The sequence below is a fragment of the Sus scrofa genome, chromosome 6 (assembly GCF_000003025.6).
Source record: "Sus scrofa isolate TJ Tabasco breed Duroc chromosome 6, Sscrofa11.1, whole genome shotgun sequence".
Taxonomy (NCBI): Eukaryota; Metazoa; Chordata; class Mammalia; order Artiodactyla; family Suidae; genus Sus; species Sus scrofa.
The window spans coordinates 89,232,702-89,250,601 of NC_010448.4; the positions used below are offsets into that span (position 1 = coordinate 89,232,702).

The window sequence follows — 17,900 nt, forward strand, 5'->3', positions numbered from 1 at the left end:
AACTAGGCCTTAAAGTAATATTCTTTATTTTAATCTTTTTTATCTGCCAGATGGAGTTCTAGGAACTAACTTAATGAAAGATCCATAAATTCATTTGAGTAATAAAAATAAATAATAAATTAAAAAAAAGAATGAAAGATCCCAAACTGATAATTTAGTGTGGCTGATAATCACAAAAATATTGCCTAATAGACTTAACTCCCAAGGTGCGTTTGACATAGAATGTAGGAGCCTCTGGGGTGAAACATCTGACCTGCTGGCAAAACTGTGAGGTCAGAAAGCTGATGGGGATGGGGGGAGGGGTTTGGGGAGGAGCTGTGGTCCTGGCTAGTTTCTTACCAACACTAACTGCAGCAATAACTGGGGATGCAATGACCGATAAAGTCACTCCTCCTGTGATAGCCAAATTCCTCTTATGTTTGGAGGTTTTCCTTCCTTCATACCTGCTATGAATCTAAGAATAAGAAAGAAAATCCAGGTCAGCAGGTTAGGACATCAATCTCTTTCCTGGGGAGAGAAAGGATAAATGAATATTCCTGTATAAGTTGTTTATATTAAAACATATTCCCCCACCTCAAAGTGTTCTCAAATTCTAATCTAACTCAAAGCAAGATGATATAAACTAACAAGGAAAAAGTTAATACAAGAAGAGACCAAATAACTCAGAGGAGTGAAGTAGCATTTCACCTTTAAGTCACTGAGACAAACCACACCCAGGATATTAATAAGAACTTTCAGATCTCTTGAGGATTTATGAAAATCCATTTAAGAAATTAATGTTATTTTTATCCAAAACCAGCTGGTTTTCAGGCAGCTCTGAAATAAAAGCACCTTCCCATTTCCTTCAAACCTTTACCAATAAAACTGAAGATGGAATATGCATAGAACCAAGCAGATCTTACCTTCCTGCCAACATAAACAGGAATGCCAATGACCATGGCAGGAATGGCAATGCCAGCAATGAGGGAAATCCCCACTGGAGCACCAATCAATGTTCCCAGCTGCCAAAGAATTTTCTTCTTACGGCTCCATGGCTTCTTGCCCCAGAATGTACAGCCAGAGGGACTGCAGAGGAAACATGCTAAAGTTATTATCAATATTAAAAATGCAGTTACTGTCACCAGAGGGCTTGATAAGAACAAGAGCCTTCTTTCCAATAGTGGTGATTAACAGTTATAAAAGGTTACAAGAAATGAATATATTACATGAGGGAGAACAAAGGACAAGGCCAGACAGAGTTCTGGCTCTTTATTTATTTTTTTGGTAAAGGCAGGTCTCCAGACTTGAAATCTCTTTTCCATTCTTTTCTGTTGAACTCTGTCTCTCTAACCCATCAACGCTGATCCTATTTCACTGACTGATACTACTTAGGATCCTGCACAGTCTATGTACTTGACAGTTCATCCAAACACACTGTCCTACAGCTGATGAACTCTGATTTGTACAGTTTTCTTAGCATATGTTCTACCACACCCAGTAGATACTGCTAACCATGTTCCTGGGATAGGATATAAAAAAGACTTCCTCACATCCTTCATGTCAGTTTCATACTCTGACTTTGGCTACTTTTACACTCAGCCCTTCTGAGTTCAACCCCTTTTGCTTACTCCTTTTGTCCTATCTTCTCTATTAGATAAGATAGGCAGTTTTGAAAGTAGGGATCATATCTTATGCACTCCTGTGTCCCCAATAATTGGTGTACTGTAAATACTCAAATGTTTGCTAAACTGGAAATGAAAGTGTTTCTTCCATACAATGAATGTTAAGTTTGTAAATATTAATTCCTTCAGGACAATATGTTAATGACTACCTGATCCAAAGAACTGTAAAAAGGTTAACTATAGCCTTAAGACACTAATAGCAGCATTCAGGGGTTCCCTAGCTAGGGATCAAACCTGCAACACAGCAGCAACCCAAGCCACAGGAGTGACGATGCCAGATCATCAATCCACTGAGCCACCAGAGAACTCCCCATAATGATGTTCATAAAGGAAAACTTAAAGAATGTCAGTAAAGAAGAATGAGGCAGAGAAAGCTGGGGGAAGGCATTACAGACAAAATGACATTTGAAGTGGCCCTTGAAGGCTGGACAGGTTGAGATAAAAGAGGGTTGCAGGGAGGGTGGGGTGAATAGAAAGCAGTCCAGGGAAAGGAAAGAACATGAACAAGTATGGAGGTAAGATGGCACAGAAGAGACACATATTAGCTGGGATATAGTATTTATGAAAGCAAAATGGAAAAAGGTAGAAAGTAGATTGGGGCCAGACCCTTAAAACCCATGCTAGGGAAATTGAACTTTAATTGGAAGGTAATGGAAAGCAGTCACTGGAAGTTGCCGAGTGGAGAAAAACATGACTGAAGAGGTACGTCAGAGGAACTTTTTACAGCTTCCTTATGCTATAACGAGAGGACAGATAACTACGTCTCTTTGACATCCTCTTCCCTAAATCAGTAAGACAAAAAAAGTTATAAAAACAATGGACATTTCTCATCTCACCTGAGGTAATGCAAGTCTGAGATCTCTTTCATACAAAGCCAACAGAATTCACAGCCACACACTGCACAGGTCATATGATTACAGCTTCCATCATTCATCTTGATAATGTAAGCACTGCATCGAGGGCATGGCTTGATGTCATCTGCTGGGGAGCAGAGAGAGGAAGAATGGGTAGAAAATACTCTCAGTTAAACTTAGCTTGATTTTATTATTGCTAGGGTTATGCTTAAGAAATGAAGAAGCAGTCAAGAATTCTTGACTGAGGATTCCAAATTGTGCAACCCACTTCACGGGAAGGCTGGCTATGTCTAGACCTCAGGAAATTTCATAAAATGGATCCTGTTAATGCTGAGCTGCCTATCCCCCAGACTGGCATCTTGCACAGCACTTGAACCACACTCTGAGCAAGGAGACTTCCCTAGAGAGAAGGATGGTTCCAAGAAAAATGGAATTTCAGCAGTCAGTAGGCTGGCAGAATTAAAAGCACAGTCCTACAGGAAGAATAGTCTGCAGCCTGAAATTGGATTTAATTCTTGAAAAATTTTAGTTGAGGAAACATTTTTCAGGCTCAACAAGTATCACTGTCATTTGCTGTTAATACAATCTACAGTCCCTTCCCATGATATTTCGAATTCAAAACCTAAAAACAATTTAGTATGCTATGTCGCATACAGATGGTAATTTTCACAGCAAATCAGGAACTATCCTATCAAAATAACAAGTCAGGAGATTCTGCTGTGCCAGGAAAAAGTGAATGGTAAACTCTTTCCTACTAGCTTCTCCCAAATGACATCAGGAAATAAAGCACATTTATAAAAGGCAATAAACCCACTGACATTTTTAAATATGTTTACTCTGACATGTTAAAGTTGAAACTGAATGTGTGATATTCCTCATTTTAAGGTTAATCGTTAACCCGTACAATATTATTTCCTTTCCTTAAATCTGTACCCTACTTCCAAAAGCAGTAATGCACTTAAAGCTAGTAGGAAAATAGGACAGGTTTAACATTAAATGTGTTTCTGCTCACAAAAAAAGTTTTGAAAAAGCTTCCAGCAAAAGGACCTAACTGTTCTCCAATCTGAGACATGTTATTAAGAAGATACAAACTACAGAATTCAGTTTTGCTTTATTCCACTTTTACCTGGGTTGGATAACCTATAAATGGTCAGAGAGAGAATCTCAAGAAATTTTCTTTCTTAAAAAAAAAGGGGGGGGAGGGGAGTTCCTGTTGTGGTTCAGCGGAAACAAATCCAACTATTAACCATGAGGTTGTGGGTTTGAACCCTGACCTTGCTCAGTGGGTTAAGAATCCAGTGTTGCCATGAGCTGTGGTGTAGGTTGCAGATGTGGCTCGGATCCTGCATTGCTGTGGCTGTGGTATAGGCCAGCAGCTACAGCTCCAATTAGACCCCTAGCCTGGGAACCTCCATATGCCATGAGTGCAGCCCTAAAAAGCAACAAAAAAAAAAAAAGAAATTTACTTTCTCATACAGAATGTGTTTTACAGTTTTATACCTATGCAATATTGAAAGTGTTGACAAATATTTTCTGCTTTCTAATCCCATAAAATACTTGAGTTATACAGTAAGGTAATCTCTCCCTGCTTTGGGCTCATACTATAAAATAGCAAATAAAGAGACAATGAGACGATACCAACTTATACCTGGTCCAGATTCTTGCCCATAACTGAGACCTGAAGTGTGCTTGGTCCGAACTCGCAATGTCTGCGCCCTCTGCTGACGGGCCATATCGCATGTCTGATTTGGATGCCATATTTGCTTGCAGTGGTAGCAGAACTCAGTTTGGCAGCCTTCCCTCTCACAGGTCAGCTTTGGGCAGCTGGCACAGCCATAGGCAATAACAGCATAACTGGATAAGGAAGAGACAGAAGTAGGAAAAACATTAATTCGTCATTCCAGTATGGTAACACTGTTTAGCACTTCCCACCACTTCATACCATGTAGAGGAAAGAACACAAATAATACACATGCATGATTACGCCTAACAAACTGTAAAACATATTCTATATGAGAGAGTAAATTTTTTGAGATTCTAATAACACAAACCATTTATTTCCTGAAAAAATAGGATAAAATATTACATTTAGCCTGAATTTCTAGCATGTATTTAGTCAGTTTAATCTGCTTTAGGAGGAGGGTGTCATACCAAGTTCCATAAATAAGGATACAATACTATTTCCTTTTTTTTCTTTTTACAGCCACACCTGCGGCATATGGAAGTTCTCAGGCTAGGGGTAGAATTGGAGCTGCAGCTGCCAGCCTACACCACAGCCAAGGTAATTCCTGATTCAAGCAGCATCTGCGACCTATGCCACAGCTTGTGGCAACACCGGATCCTTGACCCACTGAGTGAGGCCAGGGATCGAACCCACATCCTCATGGACACAATGTCTGGTTCTTAACCTGCTGAGCTACAACAGGAACTCCCAAAACTATTTCCTTTTGATGGTTTGCTATATTTAGAGAAATTAGATTTTGTTTAAAGAACAGAACATTTGTAAAATAAAGAGCAACAGCAAAAACTAAAGCAAGTATAATTTTTCTTATTGAGCTACAGTTGCTGTACAATATTATGTAAGTTTCAAATGCACAACAGTGATTCACAATTTTAAAGGTTATATTTAACTTATGGTTATTATAAAATATTGGCTATATTCCCTATGTTGTTCTATATATCCTTGTAACTTATTTTATACATAGTAGTTTGTACCTCTTAATCTCATACCCCTATTTTGCCCCATTCCCCTTCTCTCTCTCCATTGATAACCACTAGTTTGTTCTATCTGTGTCTGTTTCTTTTTTATTATATTCACTAGCTTATTTTTTAGGTTCCAAAGATAAATGATATCATCCAGTATTTTTCTTTCTCTGACTTAATTCACTTCGTGTAATACCCTCCAGGTCCATCCACGTTGTTGCAAGCGGCAAAATTTATCAACTGATCTATTGATGGACATTTAGGCTGTTTCTATTTCTTGGCTACTGTAAATTATGCTGCTATGAATGCTGCTATTGGGGTGTATGTATCTTTTCAAATTAGTGTTTTCTTTTTCAGATAAATATCCAGGAGTGAAACTGCTGGGTTATAGAGTTGCTCTATTTTTAATTTTTTGAGAAACCTCTATACTGTTTTTCATAGTTGCTGTACCAATTTATATTGCCATCAATGTTGTAGGAGGATTCCCTTCTCTCCACATCCTCTACATTTGTTATTTGTGGTCTTTTTGATGATAGCCATTCTGATACATGTGAGCAGATATCTCACTGTGGTTTTAATTTGCATTTCTCTAATGACTAGTGATGTTGAGCATCTTTTTATGTGACTGTTGGCCATCTAGGTCTTCTGCCCATCTTTCAACTGGAATTTTTTTTTATGTTGTTGTATGAACTTTACTGGATATTAATGCTTCATTGGTCATATCACCAGCAAATGTTTTCTCTCATTTGGGAGGGTTTTTGTTTGTTTTGTCAAAGGTTTCCTTTGCTGTGAGAAAACTTTTAAGTTTTTGTTGGCGGGAATGTAAATTGGATCAGTCATTATGGAAAACAATATGGAGTTTCCTCAAAAAACTAAAAACAGAGTCGCCATATGATCCAGCAATCCCACTCCTGGGTATGAACCCAGACAAAACAGTAATTTGAAAAGACACATGCACCCCTATGTTCACTTCAGTACTATTCACAATAGCCAAGACGTGGAAACAACCTAAATGTCTATCAACAGATGAATGAATTAAGAAGATGTGGTACATATATACAATGGAATACTACTCAGCCATAAAAAAGAATGAACTAATGTCATCTGCAGCAACATGAATGGACCTGGAGATTATCTAAGTGAACTAAGTCAGAAAGAGAAATACAAATACCATATGATATCATTTATATATGGAATCTAAAACATGACATAAATCAACTTATCTATGAAACAAAAATAGACAGATATAGAGGGGAGATTTGTGGTTGCTGAGGGGAGGGAAGGATTGGGAGTTTGGGATTAGTAGAGGCAAAGTATTATATACAGAATGGATAAACCACAAGGTCCTACTGTATAGTGCATAGCACAGGGAACTATGTTTCATCTTTTGTGATAAACCATAATGGAAGAGAATATGAAAAAGATATATATATGTATATATGTGTGTGTGTAAATATGTGTGTGTGTATATATATATATATATAAATCACTGCTGTACAGCAGAAATTACAACACTGTAAATCAATAAAATTTTTTAAATTAAAAAAATTGCTATAATTTATGTCAAAGAGTATTCTTTTCATGTTTTCTTCTAGGAATTTTATGATTTCAATACTTTTTTTTTTTAGCTGCACCCACAGCGTATGGAAATTCCTGGGTCAGGGACTGAACCTGTGCCAGAGCAGTGACCCAAGCACAGCAGTGACAATGCTGGACCTGATGAGCAGGGAACTCCTACTTTTTCATTTTTAAGTTCCACAGTGAAGCTGGTCTGACCACAGACTGAAAAACAATAGACAGAGAAGGATTCATGATCAACTTCTACTGAAAGCTTATTTCATCTTTCCATATTTTTTTCCAGTTCAAATCTGTACCTTGAAATATCTTCTTTCTTGACAGCTTCCAGAATCCAAGGATATAACTCATCTATTTTATTAATTTACATAGAATATAGCCATAGCTCCCCCAACCCCTTACGATACATATTCTTATTAAGATGGGGAGATTCAGAGAGTTCCCGTTGTGGGACAGTGGAAATGAATCTGACTAGGAACCATGAGGTTGCAGGTTTGATCCCTGGCCTCGTTCAGTGTGTTAAGGATCTGGTGTTGCCGAGAGCTGTGGTATAGGTTGTAGACTTGGATCAGATCTGGCATTGCTGTGGCTGTGGTGTAGGCCGGCAGCTGCAGCTCCGATTTGCAGTCTGGGAACCTCCATATGCTGCAGTTTTGGCCCTTAAAAAAAAAAAAAAAAAAGATGGGGCGATTCAGAATCAGCCCTGGCATCAATTGTTTCTTATAATTCATGTTTATTTACCAAGATTTACTTTCCCACTAACAATCCAATATAACTATTAGCCTTTCTGACTAATTCTAAATATGTCAACTAAATGCACAGATTACTCTAATAAATGGTTGGATACTTTATTTAATGGTTTCTTCATTTTTTGCTTTTTAGGGCCACACTTGCAGCATATGGAATTTCCCAGGCTAGGGGTCAAATTGGAGCTACAGCCACTGGCCTATGCCATAGCCACAGCAACTCAGGATCTGAGCTGAGTCTGCAACCTACACCACAGCTCAAGCCAGATTCTTAACCCACTGAACAAGGCCAGGGCTCGAACCTGCATCCTCACGGATCCTAGTCGGATTCGTTAACCACTGAGCCACAAAGGGAACTCCAATGGAAACTTGTTTACAATAAAATTTTTAAAGAATTTTTTTTCTTTTTTTTTAAGGGCTACACCTGTGGCATATGGAAGTTCCTGGGCCAGGGACTGAATCTGAACTGCAGCTGCAACCTACACCACACAGTTGGGGCAATGCCAGATCCTTTAACCCACTGAGCCACAACAGGAACTCCTAAAAAAAATTTTTTTTAAAGTAATTTAAACAAACAAATGAAAAAGGGAAGACAGCAGTTGTGAAAGGTCAAACAATTTTTAGGTCAATGATTACAGACCTAGGCGTTGTCATCTGGCCTTTGTCATCCCTTATTCCATGCTCTCCTCCAAAAGCCAAAGACCTCAAACAACTTAAACAAAAGACTAATAACATTTTCTTTGATTTATTCTACGGTCTGTTCAGTTATCTCGTTGTACATTAGATCTTCATAACAGCAACTGAGGCTCTCAGGTTTATCAGGGATTCTGCAAGTTAATTCGAGAATGACACTGAAAATATCGATGACAACGTATCATCTATATTACATAATACAGGCTGTATTAAAATTCTTCTCGGAAAGAGCAAAGTGAGAAGAGGTCAATATATGAACGCAAATGATTCATATCCTGTAGGAGTTCTGAGCAAATCTATCCCATCTAGTTGCAAAATAACTACTAAAGATAAACGTTTCTCCTGAAGAAAGTGACTTGCTTGCTATTTGTGTTAAATGAGAAAGGTACTGGATGATCTCAGAAAAGTATTAGGTCAACTTCTGACAGTATAAATTAGATAGACTGCCAGTCAGGAAACCTTGAACATTTCATGATCCATTCCTACCTCGGATGTAGGAGTAAATATTTATTAGCAGATTCTTTTTTTTTCAAAGATTATTGACGGAATTGACAATGTCAATTTTGAGTGTAGAATTTGGTTCCAAAGAAGTAAAATAATCCCAAGTACTCACAAGCCCTCAGCAAGATATTACTATTACACAGAATTACTCAGGGCACGAGACTTGGCATTCCTGTTTTTGGGTATGGAGCCTTGTCTGGGCTCCCTGCCCCTGACTCATACTGCATGACAATGAGCTAATTAAAACCTACAAACTTCAGATTCTATCCCTAAAATGGAAGTATAGGTGCTTGCCACCTTCAGGTGTAACTAAACATGTATTTAAAACTGCATTTGAGATCTTGCCCTAAAAGTCATGGTATGAATACATAGCACATAGCACACTCTATTCTTTCTGCCTCTAAATACCCTTTCCTTACTTCTTGCCCTGGCAAATATTTAACCATTTAATAACCAGCTCAAATGTCATCCTCTCTATAAAATCCACTTAACCTCTCCAGGTAGCTGGTTGTCCACTTTGTGTCGCTGCATAATTAACTTATAATACTCAGCACATTATATAGTAATTATCTGTTTATATGTATGCTTCCACAACTAAACAAGAAAAAATATCCATTTTTTAAATCTCTAGTGTCTAGCACACTGATTCATGCTTAAAATACTTGTTTTGAATGAATGATAGAGAACCCACTCCTGATGTTTTTTTTCCTTTTCTTTTTTGCTTTTTAGGGCTGCACCTGCAGCATATGGAAGTTCCCAGGCTAGGCTAGTGGTCAAATCGATGCAGCTGCTGGCCTACACCACAGCCACAGCAATGGAGGGATCCTTAACTCACGGAGCAGGGCCAGGGATCCCACCCACATCCTCATGGATACTAGTCGGGTTCATAACCTGCTGAACCACAATGGGAACTCCCTGATGTGTTTTTTACTTTCCCCAGGTCATCTAGCTCTTTTCCTGGGCTCTTACTCTCCCCTAAAACAACCTTTCAAACTTATATATGCATTTACCGGCTTTCTATATGCCAAGTACTATAACTTAATTATTATTATTTTTTGTAGTTGTCTTTAGGGATTACGGGAATGTTTTTTCTTTTAAAAATTTTTTTATTATAGTTGATTTACAGTGTTCTGTCAATTTCTTCTATACAGCAAAGTGACCCAGTTATACATAAATATACATTCTTTTTTTCACATTATCCTCCATCATGTTCCATCACAAGTGATTAGATATAGTTCCCTGTGCTACACAGCAGGATCTCATTGTTTATCCATTCCAAATGCTTATTATAACTTAATTCTAAAATTCTGATAAGACCTTTTGGGGGGTAATCTCCTAAATTCAGAAGAGGGCAATCTTCTACCCCAGGTAGTTTTAAAAAAACTTCATCCTTGAGACCAAATCTGCCTTGACCATCCTTTTTTTTTTTTTTTTTTTTTTTTTTGCACACATTTTTTACAATTATAGTTGATTTACAATGTTGTGCCAATTTCTGCTGTACAGCAAAGTGACCCAGTCATCCATGTATAAATATACATTCTTTTTCTCATATTATCTTCCCTCATGTTCCATCCCAAGAGACTGGGTATAGTTCCCTGTGCTATACAGTAAGGCCTCACTGCTTAATAGTTTGCATCTACTAACCCCAAACTCCCAGTCCATCCCACTCCCTCCCCACTCCTCCTTGGCAATCACAAGTCTGTTCTCTATGTCCATGAGTCTGTTTCTGTTTTGTAGATAGGTTCATTTGTGCCATATTTTAGATTCCACATATAAGTGATATCACATGGTATTTGAGTTTCTCTTTCTGACTTACTTCACTTAGTATGAGAATCTCAAGTTGTGTCCATGTTGCTGCAAATGGCATTATTTTTTGTTTTTTTTTAATGGCTTGCCTTGACCACCCTTGTTCCTTTTCTTCCATGTCCTACACTGGAGCCTCTCTCCTACTCTGTCTACTCTCTTAGCTGAACAGAGCATTCAGGTTTGCTAATTGGAAGCTAAATGGAAGGTGGAAGAAATTGCATGCTGCTAAGAATACAGAATCATCCTTTTCCCTCCTTAAGTTCGTACAACTTTTATTAATTTTGTTAATGCCCTAACTCTGGAAACATCTTAATGTGTGACAGGCTAAATAAACCACAGCGTTACCTTACTCTAACCCTGGGGGAGAAAATTCCATTAGTATGAATTTTTTAAATCTTTTTTTTAAATTACAGTTGATTTACAATGTTTCCATTAGCATGAATTTGATTATGTTCCAGCAGACCCTGGTAGTCAAAGAAATGTATTCCTATATTATATCTGTACTTCACTGCTCAAGGCATATAACTTCATTTACAAACAGACCCTGAGCATGTATAAGGGGGGAAGACATGGCCCAAGTTGTCACAATAAGCCATACTTTTACTCTTCCTTTTTACCGCCCTAGTTCAAACTCACGTCACCTCTTGGCCAGACAACCAAGAGACTACTATTGGATCGCCTTACTTCATACTCAAATCCATATTCCAATTCTAGAAGTTTATCTATCATGATATTACTCTTTTGCTTAAAATCCTTCAACAAAAAGAAAGAAGTCCTTCAAATCTATACTTCTTTGCATGGCACAGACAGACCTATCAATTTGAATCCAGTCTACCTTTCCAGGTCGATCTCGAGTCACTCCCCATTTTGTACATTCAGAGGCTAACCAAACTAGACTCCAGATTTAGTCTTAAATTTTTATACCTCCTTGAATTTGTTCATCACACTCTACCTTCATCTTTGTTTTCCTGGTATAAATTTCTACTCACATTCTTCAAGCCCCGATCAAATATCATCTCCTCTGTGAAGTCTTTATTGACACCATCATGTAAAACCTTTCATCTAGGAGTTCCCGTTGTGGCGCAGTGGTTAATGAATCTGACTAGGAACCATGAGGTTGTGGGTTCGGTCCCTGCCCTTGCTCAGTGGGTTAAGGATCCAGCGTTGCTGCGAGCTGTGGTGTAGGTTGCAGACACGGCTTCGACCCCTAGCCTGCGAACCTCCATATGCCACGGGAGCGGCCCAAAGAAATAGCAAAAAGACCAAAAAAACCAAAAAAAAACCTTTCATCTATCCTCTAAGAGCACTTGTATTTTCCTTAGTATATATTACAGTGCATTTATAATTATCTATCTACCTACCTACCTCCTCTGCCAGGCCAAACTCCTTGTCAAGAGGACCATGTCTAAGTTCTTTTTGTAATGCCCAGTACTCACCCAGTTTCAACATCATATAATTCTCAAAAGTGTCTACTGAATGATTACTTGTCTATCCTCTTCTTGCCTGCCCTCCTCTTACCTGTTTCTCCTCCCGAAACTGAGCAGTTTTATTTACCTTCCTTATCAAAAATTCAACTATTCATCCCATTATTCTGGAATTGAAAGATTTTATTCAGAGTTGTAGAAAATATTGGAATATAGATAGCCTAGTCTGGAAGAGCTCTTAATTTACTCAGAGCAGAAGATTCATTGTTAAATAAGGAAACTAACAGAAGACAGGTCAGAATAACTGTTAAAGAAATTTAGAAAACTGCAAACAGGGAAAGTTTCAGGTATGCTTTAAAGATGTCATCAAAAGGAGTTCCCGTCGTGGCACAGTGGTTAACGAATCCGACTAGTAACCATGAGGTTGCGGGTTCCATCCCTAGCCTTGCTCAGTGGGTTAAGGATCCCACGTTGCTGTGGCTGTGGCATAGGCTGGTGGCTACAGCTCCGATTAGACCCCTAGCCTGGGAACTCCATATGCCATGAGAGTGGCTCAATAAAATGGCAAAAAAGACAAAAAAAAAAAAAAAGATCTCATTAAAAAAATTAAAATAAACATATGTTTCCTGGCAATCTAAGTTTAGAGAAATTATACCAGACTGAATATCAGCATTAACAATCTGACATTTCCCCAGCTTATTCAATCACAAAACATTTTTTCTTTTCAATAATGCCTATACCTTGGGAAATATTAATATAGGTGAAATATAGAAAATAATATCAAAAGATAGCTGGAGACCATAAAGGGTCTTAAATCATGAGGACAGAGCATATAAACAATAAGTTCTTAAAGACAATAAGAAGTCATCTTGGAGTTCCTGTTGTGGCTCAGTGGTAACGAACCCAACCAGCATCCATGAGGATGAAGGTTTGATCTCTGGCCTTGCTCAGTGGGTTAAAGGATCTGGCATTGCCAGTGAGCTGTGGCGTAGGTCACAGATGCAACTTGGATCCCACTTTGCTGTGGCTGTGGTGTAGGCCAGTGGGCGACTATAGCTCTGATTTGACACCTAGCCTGGGAACTTCCATATGCCATGGGTGTGGCCCTAAAAAGACAAACAAACAAACAAACAAAGTCATCTTATAGATCAGGTATGAGCAGGTTAAGCAGGGGAGTGATATAAAATATTCTACTTTAGAATGAGTACTTTGGCAGACATGAGAAAGATGTACTGGGCTGCAGGATGATGTAGATGGCAGGGGGAGGGGGGAGGATAGAGAGTTGTAAAATAGCTTAATTAAGAGAAGAGGTCCAGGAAGGTTTCAGAAAGGAAAAATCTTTCACTGACTGAGAAATCTGTCTTGCTCAGGGAGCTTGCTCTTCTCTCATAAATGTCCTAGAAACAAACAGAGGCTTCCTATTTACGGAATGATTCAATCCAGTTTTTGGGGAAGACCAATAGCTGATACTACCTTGTGGGGTCATGTGGGAGGGGGGATTTTGCAGGAGACAAAGGTAGCAATGAGAGGCTGGAGTGGTGGACCCACACAAAGAATTTAGGTTAAGACAGCCTTATCTCATATTCATCTGTACAGAAGACCTACCCTGTAAGGCAGGAAATACTCTATTGCCTCCTTTGCTCACCCCTCAGTCTTCTAGAGATTCTGAAAGGGCTTAAAGACTGGCAACAGGGCATTTGAGAGGAAAACATTACATGTTTTCATGGTTTGGAGGTTTCATGCCTAAATAGAGACTCTAGGGCATAGCAGATCAACTTAACATCTATTAGCTGTGAGACACTAGGCCCATACTTAAACTTCTTGGAACTGGTTTCTCCTTTAAAAAATGAGTTTACCACCATCTACCTGTATGAAACTGAGATGAAATTATTTCTGAATGAAGTTAGAGTCTGAATATTATAAAGAACTATAATTTTATCTCATTTGAAAGTATGTTTTAAAGACTGCGCTTGGTAATATTGTACTTAAAAACATTAAATAATAATGTGAATGTTTTCCCACAGAAACTGGATCCCTTATTTATGAATAAAATAAAACTGTATTTAAGTGAAAAATTCAAGGCTCTTTTCTCTGTTCTACAAATATTTTGTAAACAAATTATGAATCTTTTAATATAGTGTCCTCATTGTCATGAGTAATCACAGTGAAACTAATGATCAAAACTTTGTAAGATCACTTATAGGCTCCTCTCACCCTACCAAATACACAAACATACACACAGAGAGCAAAGAACTTGACAAATTTTTGGCGGGCAAGAACTTGATCTGTGGACAGTAAAGACGGTCAGGTATGAGAAAGGATAACTGGGGTCTTCAGCTACTCTTCTAGTTCTCATCCATGATTTTCACCCAACCCAGAAAGAGAACAGTTTGATTAAAACAAAACAAGCTATTTTTTCTCATGACATTAAAAAGAGACAGCAAAACCAGTGGCCACATCCCCATCTATTTGGGAAGTGACAGAAATTTAAAATTACTCCCTGTTTATCTAACACCTTCAACTGAACTCCCAAAACACTGTGAAAATATCAATTAAGCCTCTCAAGTCAGGAAGGACTAGGCCTATTTCAGATAAGAAAAATGAAGTAAGTTAAGAGACTGTTAACAATAAGAATCAGAAAAGAAACTACAGATTCCAGCATCCTTGCCCTTCATGTTGTCCTTAGGCCACACTTGATGAAATGACCCAAAGAGTAGCATCCCCAATAATGCTGATAAGCCTAAATTTTCTAAAGCTTTGAGAGAAAAGAATACTACTCTTGGTTAGAGTTAAGACCAGTGTTCCACATCTGGCTCCACCACATACTAGTTATGTGACCCTAAACAAGTCACTCAATTTACTTAAACTTCAGCTTCCTCAAATGTAAAACTAGATCAAATCTATTTTACAATGCTGTAAGGATCAACTTAAATTACGTGTGCATGACACATAAACACTCAGATGTTAGTTTGCTTGTTTTTCCCAGACTTGACCTTCTTTAAATCTTCAGATAATACATTTGAAAATTGTATTAAGCTTCTAATTTTTAACTAATTAAAAACTAATGATAATGTAATCTGGTAATTGGCTAAAATAAGAAATGGCCTAATTCTTTACTAACTTCCAAATCAGTAATGGTTTAGAGTTGTCATCATCAAGAGTGTAAATTGATTCCTATCCATTTTTATTGATGTGAACAAAGACAGAGACCAACTTCAGGGAAATAAAAAACAAAAAGGGAACTTGTCCAGAAAGATAATCAGTGATGTCACATCTCTCAGTTAAAATTCAAGGAAATTCACTTGAATTTTAAAAAGGAGTTTATATACTATTCCAAAGTTAATCAAGCAGTGTTCTCTTAAGCAAATATTCCTTTGGTTCAGAAAATCTATCAATAGCGTCTGTAAAACTTCAATACCCTATAAATTAATCTCTTAGGTCTAGGAAGATCACCAGATCATTAGGTACAAGCAAACTTTTCAAAGAGCCTACAAGGTTCTTTCTCATTCTTATTAACTGAAAGTGAAAGTGACCTACCATAGACAAACACCTCAACCTTTGACCACAACACTTCAAAGTAATTTAGAAACACCAACTCAGGGAGCTTAAATAACACACCCATCTCTAAACAAGTTTGGCAGAATAGAAAAACAGAAGAAATTAACTCATCTTACACTCCCATACACTCTCGGATGGCTTCTTTTGAAGGAGACAAATAGCAGGCAGCATCATGGAAATCTTAGTCTTTATATGTAGGCTACAATTAAAAGCCCTTTTTAACCCATGTAAAAGAAAGGAACACAGAGCTTTTTACTAGGAGTCCCTAGCATCTTTTTATCCTCAACATAGAGCACACAAGAATAAAATGATCTGTACAAGGTCAAGGAGCAGGTAATGGCACAGTCGGATGCCCCTCTTTGCTGCACCCAACCGTACACAGGATGTACTGACAGTACACAATCAGACTTTTTTTAAATGGGGGTCTCTACTGAATGCTTCATATAGCAAAATCTGGTTATACTATCTCTCTGCATCTACTACATATTTTCTCACGGACCTTAAAAATTCAGCTTGCCATGGTGCATCATCGAGAATTCAAGATCAGAGGGGCTGGGAAACAAACACATTTTCTCCTACCATATCATCCTTCTCAGTGCCCCACTGCTTCTCTGGACAAAGCAAGGGTCTGTCCACTCCTCACCCTGACCAAGACAGCAGTCTAAGAATCCTAGGGGACTCCCACTAGCTTGGCACAGAAAACACACAAAGCCCGGGGTGCCCCAGAGCTCTGTCAGTGAGCTATCCTTTCCCCCAGTGCCATTTCAGTCACGTGTATTCCAACTTTCAGCAGTGGGGGTCAGGAAGAACACACCTCTTCCGCAACGCTGCTAAGTCTGCCCCTGGCCAAATAGACACACCCCTCCAGAGCGCTGCCCCTCAGAAAGATATTCTCATTCTGTCCTTTGAAAGACACCCCCTCCCCACCCTCATTAAAAGACATCTCCTACTTCTGGACAGAGAGGCACTCGCCCGACCAAAAACTGCCTCTCCCTGCCTCCTGACTTGATGGACTGCTCCCTTCCCCTCGCGGACTGCTCAGCGCCCATCTCAAGCCTTCGGGCAGGGGTGGGGTATTAATTGGGTGCGTCCATCCCACTTGTCCTGGCTTGCGGGTGGTTACCGGTCACCAGCCCGCCGCAGTGGCCACCTCACCCTCCCTCCAACTGGTCATCCCTCACCTCTCCCTCCAGGCTGGGACACACGCGCGCATACACACACACACCCGCTGCGCAGAGGACCGCCCCTCGGGGCCGGCCACAGGCAGGGTCCAGCCCCAGGCCCCGAGTCCTCTCCCGGGCGGCCACCGCCCCCGGGCCACGCCCCCGCGCTCACCCGCAGTCCGGGGCCGGGCACCAGCGACAGTCAGGGTCCGAGGCCAGGTAGCGGCGCAGCATGAACTCTTCGTACTTGTGCATGAGCGGCGGGTCGGCGAGCAGCAGGCGGATGTCGTGCGGGTTGAGTCGCTCGCTGCATTCGGGGCAGCTGATGGGCACCCGGCTCTCGCTGATCTCCAGGCGCAGGTAGTGGCGGAGGCAGTCCCGGCACGAGCGGTGCGGACAGCTGAGGAGGCGCGGGGCCCGCTCCGGCGGCAGCCGCACCAGGCACAGCGGGCACTCCACCTCCTCCGGGCCCGAGCCGCCGCCCTCCGCTGCCTCCTCATCGTCCAGCCCGGGCCCCGCCGCCACCGCGGCCTCTGCCTCTGCTTCGGCGGCGGGCTCGGCGGGCAGCGCCTCGGGTGGCGGGGCCTGGGCCGCGGCCGGGACCGGGACGGGCGGCGGCGGCGCGGCCGGGGGCGGCGGCTCGGCCTGCGGCTTCGCCCGGGCGCGGCGGCCGCGGGCCGAGGCGGAGAAGACGCTGTGGAAGGTGAGGCGCCGGCGCCGGCCGCCGCTGCGGCACTTGGGGTCGGGCGCAGCCGCGTGTAGGGATGTAGAGCGCGGCGACTCGGAGTCTTTCTCGGAGCCCATGGTCCCCAGAGGCCGAGGGGCGAGGGGCGCCCAGCGCCGCACACAGCTCCCGCCTCAGCGCCCCCTCAGCCGGCGCCCAGGCCGCCGCCGCCGCCTCAGCTGCCCTCCCCGAGACAGAAGCCAAGCGGTTACGACGAAGTGGTTATAAAGCCTCCGCCCCGTAGCCGTTGCCCACTGCGCAGGCGCCTCGCGGAAACACCTCACAACCAGCACCGCCCCGGCCGCGGGGGGGCGCTGGGCGGGGCCGAGTGGGTGGGGCCGGCGTGCTGGAGCGGAGCTCCGCCTCCTCGCCGTCAGGTGATTCCAGGGCAGCCATCTTAAGCAGACGTTTGCCCAACTGCTTTTCTTGGCCTCCTCCCACCAGTCCATTACCACTACCCCATCATCCCCACAGTGGAGTTGTCGGTTTACC

The 17,900-nt window shown here is 41.1% G+C and overlaps 1 protein-coding gene across 7 annotated transcripts in view; it reads right to left on the reverse strand.

Moving 5' to 3' along the window:
* RNF19B (ring finger protein 19B) overlaps nt 1-17,657 on the reverse strand; it is a 30,203-nt gene extending 12,546 nt beyond the window's left edge. For 2 of the 7 annotated variants that reach the window (XM_005665198.3, XM_021095841.1), the window contains exons 1-5: nt 16,857-17,653; nt 4,164-4,369; nt 2,498-2,639; nt 903-1,065; nt 340-454 (exon numbers count right to left, since the gene is read on the reverse strand). In XM_005665198.3, the coding sequence (XP_005665255.1) occupies nt 340-454; nt 903-1,065; nt 2,498-2,639; nt 4,164-4,369; nt 16,857-17,488 (1,258 nt within the window). In that variant the 5' untranslated portion in view covers nt 17,489-17,653. Of the gene's footprint in view, nt 1-339; nt 455-902; nt 1,066-2,497; nt 2,643-4,163; nt 4,370-16,856 lie in introns of all 7 variants that reach the window. The other 5 variants (XM_005665197.3, XM_021095839.1, XM_021095840.1 and 2 more) reach the window with 5 other exon arrangements.